The sequence below is a fragment of the Onychomys torridus genome, chromosome 5, assembly GCF_903995425.1.
Source record: "Onychomys torridus chromosome 5, mOncTor1.1, whole genome shotgun sequence".
NCBI lineage: Eukaryota > Metazoa > Chordata > Mammalia > Rodentia > Cricetidae > Onychomys > Onychomys torridus.
In genome coordinates, this window is record NC_050447.1 from 15,120,458 (window position 1) to 15,138,130 (window position 17,673).

The 17,673-nt window shown below is 53.2% G+C and overlaps 1 protein-coding gene across 3 annotated transcripts in view; it reads right to left on the reverse strand.

Annotated features, from left to right (window-relative positions):
* Positions 1-17,673, reverse strand: part of Znf423 (zinc finger protein 423) — a 303,273-nt gene that overhangs the window by 110,114 nt on the left and 175,486 nt on the right. For all 3 annotated transcript variants that reach the window (XM_036187113.1, XM_036187115.1, XM_036187114.1), the window contains 2 exons: positions 12,336-15,550; positions 5,862-5,946 (listed from right to left, as the gene is read on the reverse strand). In XM_036187113.1, the coding sequence (XP_036043006.1) occupies positions 5,862-5,946; positions 12,336-15,550 (3,300 nt within the window). The remainder of the gene's footprint in view (positions 1-5,861; positions 5,947-12,335; positions 15,551-17,673) is intronic.

Genomic DNA, 17,673 nt, shown 5'->3' on the forward strand with positions numbered 1-17,673 from the left:
AGAACAACATTCTCTTCTATCTGTCATTCATGCGGGGGTCACTCAAGATCTCTAACTCACTCCTAACTTCTTCCCTATGCCCAGCACCCTGGCCTTTTCCCACCCACCTCACTGTTTTCTGTGCTTGTGTCTGCCACTGCCCCGGGCCAAAGTCAGCCTCTCGTTCCTATGGCCTTTACTGTTTCTTCCTCCTGACACCCCTCCCCCATTTCTTCTTATCCTTAGGCACTCTGGTTAGATACTGCCACCTCCAGGAAGCCTTCCTGGCATGCTCACATCGACCAATACAGCTGAGCCCACATCTGAGACTGGTGACATTTTGTTGAACTTGAAGTTATCATGTGCCCAGTTGTACAAACAGTTCCTCAGAACATGCCCAGAGGATTTTAACCATGTTTGCTGAACGTGACATTACGAGGTCACTGGTAGGGGAAATCCCAACTATAGACCTCTTTCCTCTTCTTGAAAACAAGATACATGTACGAGGAAAGTCAGAGCCTAAGAGTCGCACCATTGGAAAGAGTCAGAATGCTTGGCCACCAGCTTTCTGGAATACACCAACAAGGAAGCCAAGCAAAGTCAAGGAAACTGAGTCTTGCCTGCTCTCCCCTGCCCAGCTGTGATGGCTTATTGGCTGTCTGTTCAGGCTTATTACTCTGACAGAACAATTCTAAAACCCAAAACACAGTCTCCTGGGAATGAGAAGTTATATCACATACTGAGGTGAACAGAGGCTCAGGTCCGGCGTTAACCGGAATCAAAGGCACCATTACGGAGCCTGGCAGGGAGCCTTTCCTTTCCCTTTCCACGGTAACCTCTTCGGTCTGATTTGAGAGTTTTCTGTCTCCCTGGTGTGAGGGAGATCTCACTGATTTCCACTCTCAACTATTCCCCTGGGACCAGCCAGGACTCTCCTCCAAAATGCTGTGAGCTGAGCCCACAGGGGGTCCCAGACTTCCAGAGGGCAGTAAGTAGGGTGGGCTGGGGCCTTCAGGCACTTAGATACACCACCAGAGGTGGGCTCTCTTTCTCCCCCGGCCCACTCACATTCACACAGCACACAGAGCCCACCTCCCACCCCCTCAGAAGGACTGTCTATTTTGTATAGGCAGCAAGTAGCTATGAGGTCAACACTAGGGTGTGCTTAAGTCCTGAGCAGAAGGTTCCATTTCTAGCCCAGCCCCTAAGAGGCACTCAGGGACAGGGGCCAGCAGGACATGACTAATGTCCCATGGGGAAAGCCTGGCCCTGCCTGGCTGCCCTCCAGAGAGCCCATAATCATTGTCCAAGGACAATGAGGGCAAACAATCCTGAGGAGACTTCTCAAGGACTGTCCCTCCCCAACCTGACTTCCTTGGATCTCCCCCAGGGGTCCACAAGGCCTTAAGTAAGGATATCCAGAGGCCCGAGAGCCTAGTAACCCCCTAAGGTGACAGCCAGTTTCTTATCTTGAGAGTAAGTTCTCAGAGCCTTCATCCAGACTTTGTCAAGTATCCCCATCCCAAAGAATCAAAGAACAGATGCCTATTAATGGTCAAGAAGCAGTCAGGCTGCCAGGGCAATTGGCTTCCCAAAGATTTTTAGATGCCCGTTACAGGCTCTCAGGCCTGAAATGACATGAGATTTCAAAGGTGATCCTATATAGAAAGGCTTCCAAAAATCCTTGTCTCCAGCATATCCAAAGTCCCATTGCCACAGGAGTACTGAGGGGAACTAAGAAAATGCCTCTAAGGAGAGAAGCATCCGGAGTGATCCCAGTGCCCAGCTCATCCAGGCAACAAATCCACTCAGTAGTCCATCCTTCTGCTACCAAAAGGCTAGTTTAACAGCCCCAGGGGAGTTCTCCAGCAGCCCGGGCCCCAGAGGAGACCTGCCTCAGACCCCCAAGTGCCCCCGACTTTACGAGAAGTCTGCCAAGCTGAACAGCGCTGCTTTCACTCCCACGTCCCCTTGGTTCAGCTGAGGGGAACTGTTACTCAGGCCAGCTCCAAGGCAGTCACCCTGGACTCAGGCCATTTAGCAAGTGTCCCTAAGGACTCTGGGCCCAGCAGATTTACTGGGACTGCAGAACCAATTCTACTTAATGTCTCCTGTGCTCAGGGCTTCTATGCTCACAGCACCAGCCAGATGTCATTCTATTCACTTGTGTTTGCTGCCACACCCCTGGAAGGCAGCAGGTATGATTTTGTAGTCATCCCATCTTGTTCTCTTCCTCCAAACACTGTGCTCTGATAAATCCTCCTAAAATTCTCAGCTCAGTTCAAGCCACAGCCTACTCCAAAACCTTCAATGGCTGCCTAGTGTTTTAGCTCAAGCCTCTATACACAGACCGATGGGGACTAGGCTGGGGACACAAATGAGCCCTACAGCCCTATGTAGCATCCAGCAGCCTACCCCAGTGAGTCTGCAGATCCTGGGAGGACACTTGCCCACACATCTTGCCCATGGGGAACAGCCACTGTTGGCTCCCGGTGCGTGTGCACGCGCGCTCTGCCTGTGCGGAGGGGGATTCCAGGTGTCACCTCCTCTAAACTTTCAAGAAAATCCAAACAAAACATCAGGCAAAAAGATGGATCCAGTCCAGTGATGGACCCAGCCTAGAGGGTAAGTCCAATCCTAACCCCCTTCTGTTGGTATCTGAAGCCCCCTGTGACTGTGCCCACAATCCACCTCCCCATCTTCACTGCCATGATGCTATGGCCATGTGCTGGCCCGTCAGGCTGAGCCCCACAGCTCTTCCATGCTACTCATGTCCCTGAGCTCTGATGCCACAGTCCTCCTCTGAAAGGGCTGGTCCACACCTTCATGACCAACCATCAACATAAAAACGACTCTTTTTCCTATGCTGGGCTCACCTCTGTTGAGACAGCATTACCACTGAGAAAATCCCTCTTCATCTTTCAGTACCAGGCAGGCCCTTCTGATCTACAGGTCCCTGAACTGGGGCATCGGAATCACTCCAGCACTAACCTGGATCTGGGACCCATGGTCTTTGCCACCATAGGCCAGGTTGGAGCTATAAACACAATGGAGAGAGCCTGGCTGCTTTTTGATCTTCCTCTGCTGTGCACCAGCTGTAAGATCTTGAAAAGTCATTTAAGTAAGTAAGGCCTCTGCAGGCCAGACCCTTCTATTTATAAGATGGGGGCAAGCACTGTATCCTTCTCAGAGTCCCTAACTGCACGGCTGGACCCTACAGTATCTTGAGCAGGATGTTGTAAGTCTGGAGAGCAAGGCTGTCGCCATTTCACCTTCAATGGCCCTAGTGGCCACATGGCTGTCGTGGTCCTGCGCCACTGATGCTCTCTGACGGGGCAGGGTGATGGGGTAAAAAAAGAGCTGCAGCTGAAAGAAGAGGCGAGGGTGACGGGCACTACCTGGGTCACCTGGCTCACTGGCATCTGTGTCATGTGCCCCGCTCAGGAGCCTAAAATCTCTGGTCCCAAGACCCTCCACTCTGAGCTGCTGGAGACCAATGGCTCCCACACATCCTGGCAGCACAGCAGGTCACAGTGACGCAAACAGGTGTAGATGAGGGGCCCTGCCCCGCCACCACAGAGATGCCACCACCGCAGCCCAGCTCTCAAGTGAAGCTAAAGGCCCATCACACCCTCCTTTTGAGGTCCTGTACTCAGGCGGTGAGCGGCCCTTTTGCCTCGCACCTGAGGCCAAATGCTCTCCAGGCCATGTACAAAGGAGATGTGGGAGAGCAAAGGGAGGGGGAACACCTTGGTAATGACCATGGTCCAATTAGCTGGCTCTCATCCTCCACGCTTACAAACAGGAGCCATGTCGCCACCTGCTCCAGAAGCAAACATTTTCAGATCTCTCCATCGGCACCTCCCTGGCTCTCCTGAGAAAGGGTCTCCCAGCCTGCAAATGACAGAGCAGCGTCTCTTCCTGCACTTTGCAGGGGCTTTCAGTCAGATGAAATGAAAAAAACACCAATCTCCCTGTCAGGCTGCGCCCCCTGGCCCACCTGCCCTTCCTGGTTCTTTCTAGCCATTCATTGCCAAAGAGCCCACCAAACACGGGGCCATGCTCTCTGCATTCAGAGGACAAACTCCACACCATAGGCAGAGACTGATCAGGTGAGGGGTAAGCAGAGACACTCAGCTCCGGAACCCACACAGTGGGGTGTACTACAGCTGGTGGGGACCAAGGCACCTGAGATCATTTTGTACCATCCCCATTAAAGGGGGCCTTTGCTGTAACTCCCTTCATGTAGCCTGTGGATGGATGACAGATATACAGGAGCAGACAGTCTCACATTGTTGGCTAGAGCAACATGCATCCATCGATTCTGAGAATTGATATGTCACTGTCTACTGAAGGTGAACATCACACAGCCTGTGATCCAGTAATTCCACGTCTGTTGCCATATTCCCCCATATATATGACACATATCATCTACAGTATACAGTACCTAATATTCCACATCCCTGCGCAGGTCGCATGTATACATTCACTGATAGACATGTCCAGCACCCTAGTCACAGCAGTGTACTCTGTGAAACAACCCAGAATGAGCCAGGAGGGAGCCACTACACAAAGGCATGTTCCTGTGATGGAACGGTCCATCCTGAAGAGAAAGAATGGGAAGACTGAGCCTCGGACAGAGGCAAGCATGGGAATAGGGGAAGCTTCCAGACACCATGAGTACAAACGGTAGGACTCCATTCACAGAACACACAAATCAGAGACACCCAACTGTGCTTTGGGACAGCAGAATGCAGGCAGGCTCTTGCTGGTAGCAGGGGGCCTATGGAGTCAAGGGAGTTAGTTGATTTGGGGTGCTGGAGACAGCTGGCTTTCTTGATCCAGGCTCTGGCTATAGAGGTGTGCTCAGATTCAAAGACAGGTATGTAAGGTTTCTGAAAGGGTACAATGAAGGGTTTTGTTAAGACCCAAATGAAAAGATGCCAGGAGAAGGAAAGTGGAGACGGGGCAGGGGCAGGCTGCTCTGGTTGACAGGAATCTCTCTGCTCAGACCACGGGATTTGGGAGGTGATCAAAAGCCCAGGAAAAACCCTGGGTACTGATCTCCCAGGACCTTTTGAGGCTGGAGCTGTCAATCAGCCATCCCATCACGCCACAAACAGCCCCTGACATCACAACTCTGTGTCCCCTTGCACAACAGCACAGCCACCCCCAGCTGCTCAAGGTCAGGAAGAAGTCCCTGCATCCCTGGGAATGCTGGGCCGTGTGTGAGCTCCATGGAATTTTGAAAACTCCGCTTCTAAAAAGAGAAGTTTCTGCCAGGTGGTGGTGGCGGTGGCAGCGCACGCCTTTAACCCCAGCACTGGGGGAGCAGAGGCACACAGATCTCTGTGAGACTGAGGCCAGCCTGGTCTACCAAGTGAGTTCTTAGACAGCCAAGACTACACAGAGAAACCCTGTCTTAAAACAAAACAAAAAACTTTTCGAAGTTCAAATCCACTTGAAGAGGAAGAGGAAGAGAATGGGCATAACTTTGCGAGCATTCTCTTTTGACAATCCGCCCAAGGAACTCATCACACGACGTGGGGAAACATGAGCAGTTAAATGTATTCAATGTCATGACACACAGAATTGGAGCATAATTGCCCCTGAGTGCTCGGCAACCGGAAAGCACTCGTGGCAGAAATGGGGGGAAATTTATGCTGGGAAATGGAAGCTGCTGTCAGAAGTTCGGTTGTGGGTGTGAGCGGCGCCTTGACAAGAAGGCTTAGGCATGCACGACAGGCACTCCCACCCTCCATCTTGACTCCCACTGAAATGTCACAGAATCAAAGACCACCATCCCACCAGTGAGCAATGGTGGGGAACCATCAATTTTCCAGCCCTGGCGATCGGACCCGCGAGGGAGGATGTGCTCTTACCGATCATGTGGTTGGCAACGTGGATCTGGATCTCTCTCTCATTCTCGAAGGTCATCTGGCACTTGATACACTGGTACGTCTTTTTCTGTTTGGGAATGTGAGAAGAAGGAATCAGGTAGGCAGAAAGCCAGGTCCCCAATAGCCTGGCTCAAGACGTCCCAGAGTGGTTTGGCCTCTCCCAGCCCACTCTCTTCCCACCTCGCTCCAACTCTAGCCTCGTCACGGCACAGGCCACCTTCCAAGGGGCTGCTCCTCTGCTGGAGCTGAGATAACTTGCTGTGTGTCAAGGTCAACTTTCTCAGGAGCCGAGGGGGTTTGTCCTGCTTATAAAGGTAAACCCATGTATCCACCCACCCATCTACAAGTACCCCCACCATTCCAGTTTGGGTATGGCATGCCCCATATAATCTCTTGCATGAGAGGTGTGGTTTGCCAGTTGTTGAGATTTGGGAAAGTGGTTGGGTCCCGAGAGTCCCGGCCTGACTGATGAAGCAATTCCTTGACAGATCCAGGTATGATGGTATTACACAGTAAAAGGTGAAGTAGGGGCCAGCCTGAATAAAGTGTCTTGTCCTGTGTTCCTTCTTCTGCTTCCTATCTGCCACAAGGTGAACAGTCTCTGGCATATGCTCCTGACATCATCATGTCCTGGCTCACTATCGGACCTGGAAACACAGAGCTAGGAAAGCCTGGAATGAAAACTCTGAGACTGAGATAAAATACAGCTCTTCTCTACTTAGATTGCTTTTCTCAGGTATCTGCCTCCCCCCATACACACAGGCCTGTCTCTCTCTCTCTCTCTCTCTCTCTCTCTCTCTCTCTCTCTCTCTCTCACACACACACACACACACACACACACTCACACTCACAAAAAAACCCTAAGTAATACACACCTGTTTATCCACTACTCTCACTTTTCCATCTGTACAACTACTCACACCACAGCCTCCACACATCCATTCATACCACCTACTTTGCATCTGTCCATCTATACACACACGTACCACCTATCCATCTGTCCACCCAGCATCCATCTATCCCATAACCTCTTCATCTGCTGGTCCATCCTAACAACATGGCAGCTGAGCAGGGGATGCTGCTCCCAACAGTTCCAGTGCTCACGGATGGCTCAGGAATTGGTCAGCTGTTCTGGGTATCCATGGTCAAGTGCCTGTGGTTTACAACACACACTGGCTACTACCAGCTGCCTCTGGAGGTAAGTGAGGGCAGAAAAATAGAAACCAGCAGGCTTCCACACTCGCAGCTTAGCATGGGTGGCTGTGAAACCTGCCTCACAGGGACAGGAGTGGCGTACCTGTTGTGCATGGCTATATGGCCTTTTAAAAGGATATAGATAATAACAGGACTCAGTATAGCCAAGATTTTTAAGAAACCACTATGGTTTCTGAGGTGTTGGTGCCTCGCCATTGGAAAAGGAGGCAGGATTTCTAACCTTGTGGCGAAGGACCCAGGAGCCACTCTGAGCTACAAAGCCAGGATGTGCCAGCTCCACCCAGGCTCCATCTGCAGGCTTTCTCATGGGGCAGCCTTTCCATCTTGGAGAACTCAGCTCAATGTCACAGCTTCATGAGAAGCCTTCTGTTCCCACCACAGGGTGAGCTCAGGGACAGTCAGGTCTCCCAGCTGATGCCCAAAACAGACTGTCCTGACTGCGTGATTCATCTGCTCCTCACCACTCCCTGAGCACCCAAAGGGCGGGAATGCGTGATGTCCACCCAGTGGGTCAGCAAAGACTCACAAGCAAGACCTGTTGAACACATGAGCAAAACTGCTGAGCAATATGCAAAGTGCTGTATTCTATCACAAGGGACTGAAAGAACTAGAGACAAGGAGCTGGAGAAACAGCTCAGCGGTTAGGAGCACTGGCTGATCTTCCAGAGGACCCAGGTTCAAATCCCAGCACCCACACAGCAGCTGACAACTGTCTGTAACTCCAGTCCCAGGGGATCTAACACCTTCACACCAATGCATATAAAATAAAGTTAAATAAATTTAAAAAAAAAAAAAAAAGAACTAGAGACGGTTTGTATATCCTGGGTTCCTACCACCTTAAGAGCTTGGCCAGAGGAGCGCCTTATAATCACTTAACTTTTGTCTTGTTTTGTTTAACCGTCCCTTCCCATTTTTGAAGTCCTATACAAAGTCTCTGCACACAACCTAGGCTGTCCTCACTCACAATGACAATTCTTCTGCCTCAGCTCCCGAGGACTGAGATCACAAACACCATTACACCCAGCCTGGTTATTATTGACCAAGAAAATCTGAATGGATGGACACATGTAGAAATGGATGGAAGCTGGGATTAGAAGCTTCAGGCTCCAGCTTCAAGCCTCTGCTCAGACTCCAATATCCCTCTGGCAGTTCCCAAGTGTTTCAGGAGAACATGGAGTTGAGTGTATTCTTAGTGCATTTCATGACACCGGTCCCAGAAGCAGGTACTCAGCTTGGAAAGGCCCCAGGAAGAGCAGGGTAAGTCTCAGAGGGCAGATAAAGACAGGGCTGAAGACTCCTGACCATTGTAAGACCACAGGGACAGAGGTCTTCTGAGGAAAACACAACTGCATAGGCGCTATCTCAGCTCAACTCCATGTTCATGGAGAAGAGGTGCCGTGGCCTCTCTATTCTCAGAACCATTCATTCTGCCTCACACATTAAACTACCTGCTCATCCTGGCAAAGACATGTATATGTATGTCTTTAGCTCTCACTGGAACCCTGATGCCCACATCTCATACTCCCTACCAGAGGCCCAAGTAGTGTATGACAGAAACGTGCTGAGTGCTGGCTACCCAATATACCTAGATTCCTAAGTGTACGTGCATGGCTAGCATGTAAGCAAATGCGCACACACACACACACACACACACACACACACACACACACACACACACACAGACTCACCATTACCAACACTTCCAAACTTGGCTCCAATATCTACTGGGTCTGCCTTTCTTCACTAGCATCCCAGAGAAAGCTCTGCCACCTTCTCCTCCTCTTGAGCCTAGACCACACTAGGAGACATAACACAGAAGCAGAAATTGACATTCAAAGCACCTCCTGTCACAAGGCCCTTCTCTAGGGGCAGTCCAGAAACACAAGAGCTGAGGCCTAGGGCCTGTGGCCGGGGGCTGCCTCCCCAGTACAGCCCTGAACAATCTTAGAACAGAAAGAATCTCGGCCCCAGAATAAGGAAGAAAAGTGAGGGAGGCAAGGTAGAGCTGCCTGGGACCCTGGGAGGGAAAAGAGGCAGCTCCAGAGAGCCCATCACTGCGCTTACACTCAACATGCACTGAGCAGCCACTGCATGCGGACAGTCTATACCGCTCCTCACTCTACCCTTTCATCCTCCACACGGAAGAAAGACACACTGAAGTTCCACAGGCCCCATCATCGGGTCTAAGCCCCATGTCGTAAGCAAAGATCCAGGGACTCCCTGCCAGGCAGGCTCCCTCTGGAGCTACTTGTTAAGTAAGCCCTTCTTCTGGGCTCCAGGGCCCAGATGTCTCTAAACAGTCCTGGTCTATGTGAGAGAAAGCTGGTGTGACAGGGGCCCATGCTTAATGCGCCCACTTGGAAATCCACTAGTCTGTAGAACAGGTTAACAGGAGCACCCAGGTGCTCCATCTAGAATGGAGCCACCCCAGGACCTGCTGCGGTAGTTAGAGGCCAGAGTTCTGCCCACATTGACTAGAGGTGAGTCCATGTTGTTATTACTTATGAACGGGGGGAGCTAGAAACCTCAATGCTTTACGATCCAGCCGACAGCATCCTCAGCCCCACAGGAACCCAGTCCTCTGAGATCTGGTTGCTATGGATACACTCCCAAGGGTCCCAGCCTTCCAGCCCCCAAGCCCCTGCACAGCCCCCAGAGTCTGCTCTAACATGAGTGAGTCCTGGGGGAAGCGAGGGGTGGGTGAGCAGACAGCTGGGTCCCTGGCCCCAGGCGTGCCCAGACAGGGGACGAGGTCCCAGGGGTAAGGACTAGAACAAGGAGGTACCGGGCTTTGTCTAGATCCTTTTTGCAAAAGGTCTATCTGTTTGGGCCTTTGGGCTGGCAGGGGTGGGATTTTCAGCCTCGCACCTCTCACATGGACCTGAGGACAGGGAGGGAAAGACCTGGGGAGGGAGAGGAGCAAGGCTTCAGTCTGCCTCATGTGCACAGTGTCTTCTTGGCTATGTTCCCCCTTCCGGTCTGGAGTCCCTCGAACAAAACAGAGCCTCTCACTAAGGCTCTTGCTTACTGTTGTGGAGACCAAGCCTGTTGCTGGGAGCCAAGAGAAAACCCCTCATGTAATAGGGGTTTTTCCAAGAGAGGCGCTCAATGCAGGGCAGCCTGGGGAGGGGAGTTCCAGGAGTTCAGGACTGGGAGTTACTGAGCAGCTTCCTGGCCATCAGGACCCTCAGCAAAATGATGGGTAAGCTGAAACAGGTGGATAATCCAGGCTGGGATGCCCTCAGGAAGGGCAACAGGAGCCCAGCCACACCGCCCCCATATAAGAACAGCGCTGCCCTGAACTCCATTCCTGCTAGCTGCATCCCCATGCAGGCTGGATGGGCCATAGCGTGGCAGGGGAGAGTGACGGTCAAGAGAGTAGGAACTGTGGAAACAGTAGGACCTCAAGCCCCACCTCCGCCTCTTGATAGCTAAGGCCTGGGCAGGAAACCCACCACTCACATCCTTCATGAGAATGAGTGCAAGAAAGAGCGCTTAGATGACGAGGAACCGTCACACCCTTACCTTGGTCAGAGTGGGCCATAAGTGGGAGTGACAGCACAGGCCCCGCCCTCTGTGCCCAACACTCTGTCACTCATTTCACCCTCTGGGCACAGTGCAGAGGTCAGCATAGGAAAGGTCACACCACTTGGCACTCACCAGTCACGGCAGGGCAGGGTAGCTGCCGGCCTACCCGGGGCATCAGCTCTGCAGACACGAGGCATTACTATTTCCTTTGTCCCAATTACTACCCTGGTGTTACCCATACTGTCACATTAAGTGCTACTGCTATGACCCTCTGGCTTCACAGGAAGACACTGGCCCAGAGGAGGTCCTAGGAAAGGGAGATTTGCAGCCTAGTCATCTAATCTGTACTCCCCAGGACTAGGTAGAGTCCCCCGGGCCAGCCAAGGCTCAGGGGGACAGAGCTGGGCATCAAGACCAGTGTCCACACTCTAGATCTCTGAGAGGTGTCCCACTGACGCTGTTCAGAGGCTCAACTCAACTGACAGGTCATGAGATAAAGGGGTACCAAAGCCTGCAAAGAAAGGCCTCTAGTCCTCCAATTTCCAGTGAGTTTCACATGGGGGCTGGGCAGGAGGCTGTCCTCTGGGGGGGTTGTTCCTCCCCTCTCTCCAGCCCTCTCCCTCTCCCCCTCTTCCTCTCTAAACCCCAAATCTGCATTCCTATCCTGAGACAAAACACCTTCAGCAAACACCCCCATGTTTCAGCAAGCAGCCGGGACAGGCGACTTCCCCATTCTGTCCCTATCAATGGCACCAGCGGCCCTTGAGGGAGAGACACCCTTGAGACCCATGTGACACCTCCTCTATCTGGAAACACAACACAAATGCGGTGGGAATTTCTAGCCCAGGCTGTTTGACACCCAAAGGCCAAGCATGCTACAACCACCTCAGGTGTTCACCAACCTAAAGGCAAGGTCCTAGCAGGCCCACTGGCAGCCCACACTGCCTCTGCCTCAATCAGAGCAACACATGTGAGCCTATGGCTCAAAGGTGGATCCAAATCTCAAAGGTGAGATCCACTCCTGGCTTGCAAGTACCTCTAAACATAAGAGCTGCCCTTGACAAATTTGATGACCACATCAAGCAATTGCTAGTGAGGGAATCAGAGTCATACCCATACCCAAGGGTCTTCCCCACACCACAACGGCACCAGCTACCATGACGCTGATATGTCGTCATACAATATGTCCATGATAGGTTGTCCACAGAGGTTGTAGCAAGCACACACAATCCTAACCAATGCCTGGTTCTAAGGCCCAGGCAAACCTGTTATCACTGGGATCTGTGTTACAGGAACCTAAGACTGAGAGCCCAGAGCTGGGAAGTGACTCACTCAAGGAGACATGGTGAGCCCGGTAGTCAGTTGACTCCAGATACCCAGCAAAGACGCCAGGCATCCATCATAAAAGGAACATTGACTGTGCAATAGCCACTGTGCTGGATACTTCTGCTGCATCTCACTGGCCCCTCACAATAGCTCTAGGAAATCAGGATAATTATTACTCGCATCATACAGGTGAACCCTTGACCAAAAAAAAAAAAAAAGTATGCATGCCACACAGCTGGGAGGAAATAGTGATACAGGGCTACAGGGCAAAGTAGATGTTCTTAACTCACATGGGCAATGCTGCCTCTCTGGGCAGGAAGTACACACATAGAGCTCCAGTGATCCCCAAGGAGGAGATGACAGGAATGATGGTCAGGCTGCACTTACCCGGGGCACTGGTGACGTCTGGGCACCTTTCCGGGGCCCACTGGTCTCTGGCGTAAGATCACGGTGGTCCACCTGCATGTGGCTCTCCAGGTCCTCAGCACTCTCGAACTTCACATTGCATTCAGGGCATCGGAGGCCAGCACAGGGCCGGTCAGCAGGCTCGGGTGGGGCCAGGCCACCCACCTGTCCATTGGCACTACGGGCCATGCAACCGGCACATAGGCCATAGGGCAGCCCATTGACATCAAGCCTGACCAGGTCCTGCTTGCTACGGAACTCTTTGAGGCACAGGGCACACTTGTAGAGCTTCTGCAGCCCCTGGCCATTGGGGGATGATGCAGCCGAGCTGCCTGCCAACTTCTGCATGTGGAAGGTGCCGTGGATCTTGAGCTCCAGCGTGGAGGTGACAGTCTGCATACAGACCACACAGCGGAAGCCGGTGAGGGAGTTGCGCAAGTCGGGGTGCATCTGGCAGTGCTCAATAAACTCCTCCTCACTCTGCAGGGGCATTTTGCAGATGCGACAGGTGCCTGTGTCCAGGCTCTTGCTGTGGGTCACCTTGTGCTCAGTGAGCGTCAGCAGTGAGGGGAAGCGCTCGCCACAGATGGGACACATGTAGTGCTTGGCAGGGCCCCGGTGCGTCTGCAGGTGTTCCCGGAGCCCGTTCTCTGAGAAGAAAGTCCGTGAGCACACGTTGCATTTGTGGCTGCCCTTGATGAATTCTGCCTTCTTGCGTGAGCCATCGTCCTCGCCGGGCCGGATGTTGTGATCCCGAAGCCGGTGGTTCTGCAGCAGCACCTCCATGGTGTAGGCTGCACCACAGATGTCGCAGCCATACATGGGTTCTGATGCATCCACGTCATCCTCACTAGCCTCGTGGCTGTTGGGTGCCTCGGGGTTCTTGAGCAGCATGCCCTGCAGGTCAGCAGGCTCCGCCTTCTTGGCGGAAGTGGGAGGCACCCCGTTGGCCGTGCCGTTCTCCGCGGCTGCGTCAAATACACAGTGCTTCTCTCGCAGGTGCTTCTCCAGAAGGATGACGGCGTGGAAGGCCTTGCTGCAGAACCTGCAGTTGTACTTTTTGCTGTGTGTGGTGATATGGCACTGCAGCTCCACCTCGGTACTGAAGGTCTCACCACAGAAGATGCACTTGTGGGCCTTGGCCGGGTTGCCGAGGTGACTGTGTTTCACGTGCACCTGCAGGTCAGCCTCCTTGCGGAAGTCCCAGTTGCAGGCCGTGCAGCGGTACATCTTCTTTTCGTTGCTGTGTTTCACAGCCAGGTGCACCTGAATGGACACCTTGGAGTCGAAGACCTCCTGACAGAGGGTGCAGTGATAGAGCACGAAGGTGTGCATGTCCAGCAGGTGTTTCTGCAAGTCATCCACCGAGGAGAACTGCTTGTCGCAGCTCTCACAGACATAGTGGGTGGACGTGGTCATGTAATGCACCGTCAGATGCTGCAGGAGGGACTCCTGAGAGTCAAAGTCTTCTTTGCACTGGGGACAGGCCTGCTTCCGAAGCAGCAGCTCCAGGTGCAGCTTCAGGTGGGTCTGGAAGCTCTCAAAGTTGGAGAACTTGAGGTCGCACTGATTGCAGGGATACTCGCCGTTAGAGATGGAGTTGGCACTCCCCGAGAGACGCTGCCGTTTGGGGGAAGACACCTCGACGTCAGAGGAGACAGGGCTCTGCTCCGCCTTGGACTTCTTGCTGTGTGCCAGTGGAATGTTCTTGTGGTTCTCCTTGATGTGCTTAGTGAGCTTCAGGATGGAGCCGAAGATAGGAGAGTTGGTACAGTAAGGGCAGGAGTAGACCTCCATGAAGGACTGTGTGGGCTGCACAACAGGAGACTCCAGCTTGGTGCTGCCCACACTGCAATGTGCCTGTTGGATGTGCTCGGTGAGTGAGGACTCGGTGAGGAAGCCCATGGAGCACTGGTTGCAGAAGAAAGCATTATTGCCATCCGGAGGGTTGGCATTGGGGCCACAGTGCGAGACCCGGATGTGCTCCTGCAGGCTGTTGATGTCGGCGAACATCTCGGGGCAGTAGTTGCAGTGGAAGGCAGAAATGTTGCCAAATTGCATGACAGGGTAGGCGTGGCTCTTGTGCAGCTTGCGCACATGCTCGTTGAGGTTGTAGAGTGTGGGCATGGAGTCTAGGCAGATCTGACACGTGTGGGTCTGCTGAGGTTTATCCGCATGGATGGTCTTCAGATGGATCTCCAGCACGGCCAGGCTGGTAAAGTCCCGCTTAGAACAATAGGGGCAGCTGTAGACCACCTTGGACCAGCTCTGCCCATCATCCCGCATCTTCTTCTGCCCCCTCAGTGGCTTCAAGGTGGAGTCTGGCGTGGACCCACGCTCCACAGAGGCGCTGGAGTCAGGGGTAGCGCTGCTCATGGAAGCCACACTGCCCAGCACAGGGTCAGGGCTGACACTGTGATTACTGGAGTCGGGCTGCCGGTGGCTGTCCAGGTGGCAGTACACACCCTCCACGGAGGAGAACTGCTCGGGGCACATGGGGCACTTGTGTTTCTGGTTGGCGTGGGCTTGGTGGATGTGGGCAAGCAGCGTGCTCTCGTCAACAAAGACCTCGGGGCAGTGGATACACTGCAGGTCCGCCTTCTCGGAGAGCTGCGGGTGGAGAGTAAGCACGTGTTTCTCCAGCTCCTCTGTCTGGCTGAAGGTGTCCTCACAGTAGTCACACATGAAGTCGTCCTTCTTGGCCTCCTTCTCCGACTTAGCCAGGTGTTCCTTGTTCTTCTTGTGGGCTTGCATGTGGCTTTGCAGAGAGCTGGTGGAGGAGAAGCCGCGCTTGCACACGCTGCACTTGAAGGGCTTGCTGGAGCTGTGTGTCTTCAGGTGGATCTTGAGGTGGTCGCTGCGGGAGAAAGCCGCCTCGCACTCGTGACAGTGGTACTTCTTATCGCCCGTGTGAAGCTTGATGTGCCGGTCTCGGCTCCTCTTATGCTTGAAGAGGCGGCTGCAGTAGGTGCACTTGAACGGCAGCTTGTCGCTGTGGATCTGCTCATGCCTCTTCAAGTAGCTCAGACGGATGAAGGACTTGTCGCAGAACTGGCAAGGGTATGGCAGACCGGTGCCTCCTTCCTCCTCACCGAGGCCGAGGTCACAACCATCTCCGATCATCTGCGTAGGTGACGCAACATCCTTGCTGGAGGGAGATGAAGCCACCCAGGAGAGCTGTGGGTCATCATCACCATCTGCAGGGGAAGGCAGGAGAGATTAGAAGCAATTCCCAGGGCCACTGGGAAGCAAGGACAGAGCGAGCTTCTCACAGCTCTCAGCAGAGGCTTGCAGCTGGCCAGCTGCTGCAGGGGAGGGATGACGAAGGGCCGGAAGTTAAGTGGACATACAGGCCTTCCCATCCACAGAGGACATAGCAGAGGGGTGGCAGGGTACTGAAGGGAAGGGTCTTTTCTTTCGTGACACTTGTCTGTACCTGTCTGTAGTACACCCCTACACAGGAGCAGCTCTCAGCCACTTCCCTGGTGGGAGGGAGGAGGGACAGCCTGGACAAAGTCACCGGAAATGACCTCACAGACCATCAGTCCCATAGGCCAAAAGGAATCCAAGTCCCCTAATTCCAGCCACAGCTGGGAGTCAACTTCCATTGACCCTCAGCCCCTAGTCCCCAGGCCGCCAGTCTTAAGAGGAATCCTACTGGTCCTTTGGGCACAGGCAAAATTTAGCAAGAACAGAAAAAGCCCTTTGTTTTAACAGCCCCACCATATGCATGGACGGAGGAGTGATAAAGTCAGAAATTGCTGTTTCTGGGAATAGACAGGACAGGAGGGGTGTAAAATTGCAGGGCTCCCAGCATCAACCCCAGTATGCAAATGAAGCAAGCTGAGGCAGAAAGGAAGACCTGAGGCACCCAGCCAGCGTCCCCAAGGAGCTATCTTCTTTGTTTCCAGCCCTGGCTTTATCCTACTCACCCAGGAAGCCAGGTGATAGCCATAAGGATAGACCAGGACACCAAAGACCCGAGCTCAGGGCTAGCCGCCCTTTACTCCATGTAAGGGACTCTCTGCTCTCTGGAGACAAGAGGGACTTCTCTGGCCCTTCCAACCTCTGAGGGAAGCTAAACAAACCTCAGGGCTGGCCATTTCTGGGAAAACAAAGGCACACAGGACGCAGCAAATAAAGCCAGTGAGGTTCACAAAGCACAGCGGGGGCTGGACAGAGCCAGCACGAGCAGGAAGGCGTTCGGTTCGCAGGCTCAAGTTTCTCATCGAGTGGATTTAAAACTTAATAATGAATGAAACAGACCACAGGCTGCTGCGGGCAGGGGAGAGACAAACAAAAGCCCAGATTCAGCTTTGCTGACCTTGTCTTGTGACCCTGAGGAAAGAGACCAGGGCCTCTGGCCACACCGCCAGCCTCCAGCCAGCCAGCTCAATCCTCAGAAAAACCTCACAGAAGTTGCCCCTGACCCACAGGACGTGAAGAGGATGGAGAGGCACACATTCAACACAGGCAACCATATGTGCATGCACACACACATTTTACACAGTGCCCCCAACTCCACTCACATATCTAAGCACATGTGCTCACCACATCTTACACATAGCTCCCCAAACACACACCTATACGCTCACACAATCACACACACACACACATGCATTCCCACACTAATTTACAGGCACACTCACCCTTGCTTTAGTGTTACATGTGTGTATACAGCCTACATACCAGAGTCACAACATTTACATTATGGATGCCATACACACTTATGCTTAGACACATACCTTAGACACACAACTATACCATCACAGACACAGAGCTCCTGCACAAGGCTCTCTGTAGTCACACAGATGTTTCAGCCCACCACAAGAGCTCATTCAAAACATAACAAGAGCTGGCTGGAGAGCCCCTCATAACTAGCACTGGGTAGGTCCAGGCTCCCATCACAGCCCCAGTGCCCACCCCACAACCCCAGCTTCCAAAGCATGAAGAGTTACCCCAGCTGGCACCACGGGTCCAGCTCTGCCTGATGGAGATTGTGCTCCAAAGCTTCCGTTCTGTGTTTCCTGGCAGCCTCCTCACCTCTAAAGCCCAGCACCCCTAGGAACGCCCTCCTGGAGTGAGGGCACCTTCTCTCCTGGGGGCCTCACGTTACAGGCCCTTTGGCCGGGAAGGACGCAGCCGCTACCAGCTTCCTAGATTAGGCGCAGCGGGAGGCGCCTTATCCCCTTGCCTATTAATTCCCAGCTTTTGCCAGCTGGGCTCTGAGGGGCACAGACAAAGGGACCCAGGGGAAGAGATGGATGGATCTGGGACTTGCTCGGCCTCTCTGCCCACTGGCCAGGCTCAACTACCTTTG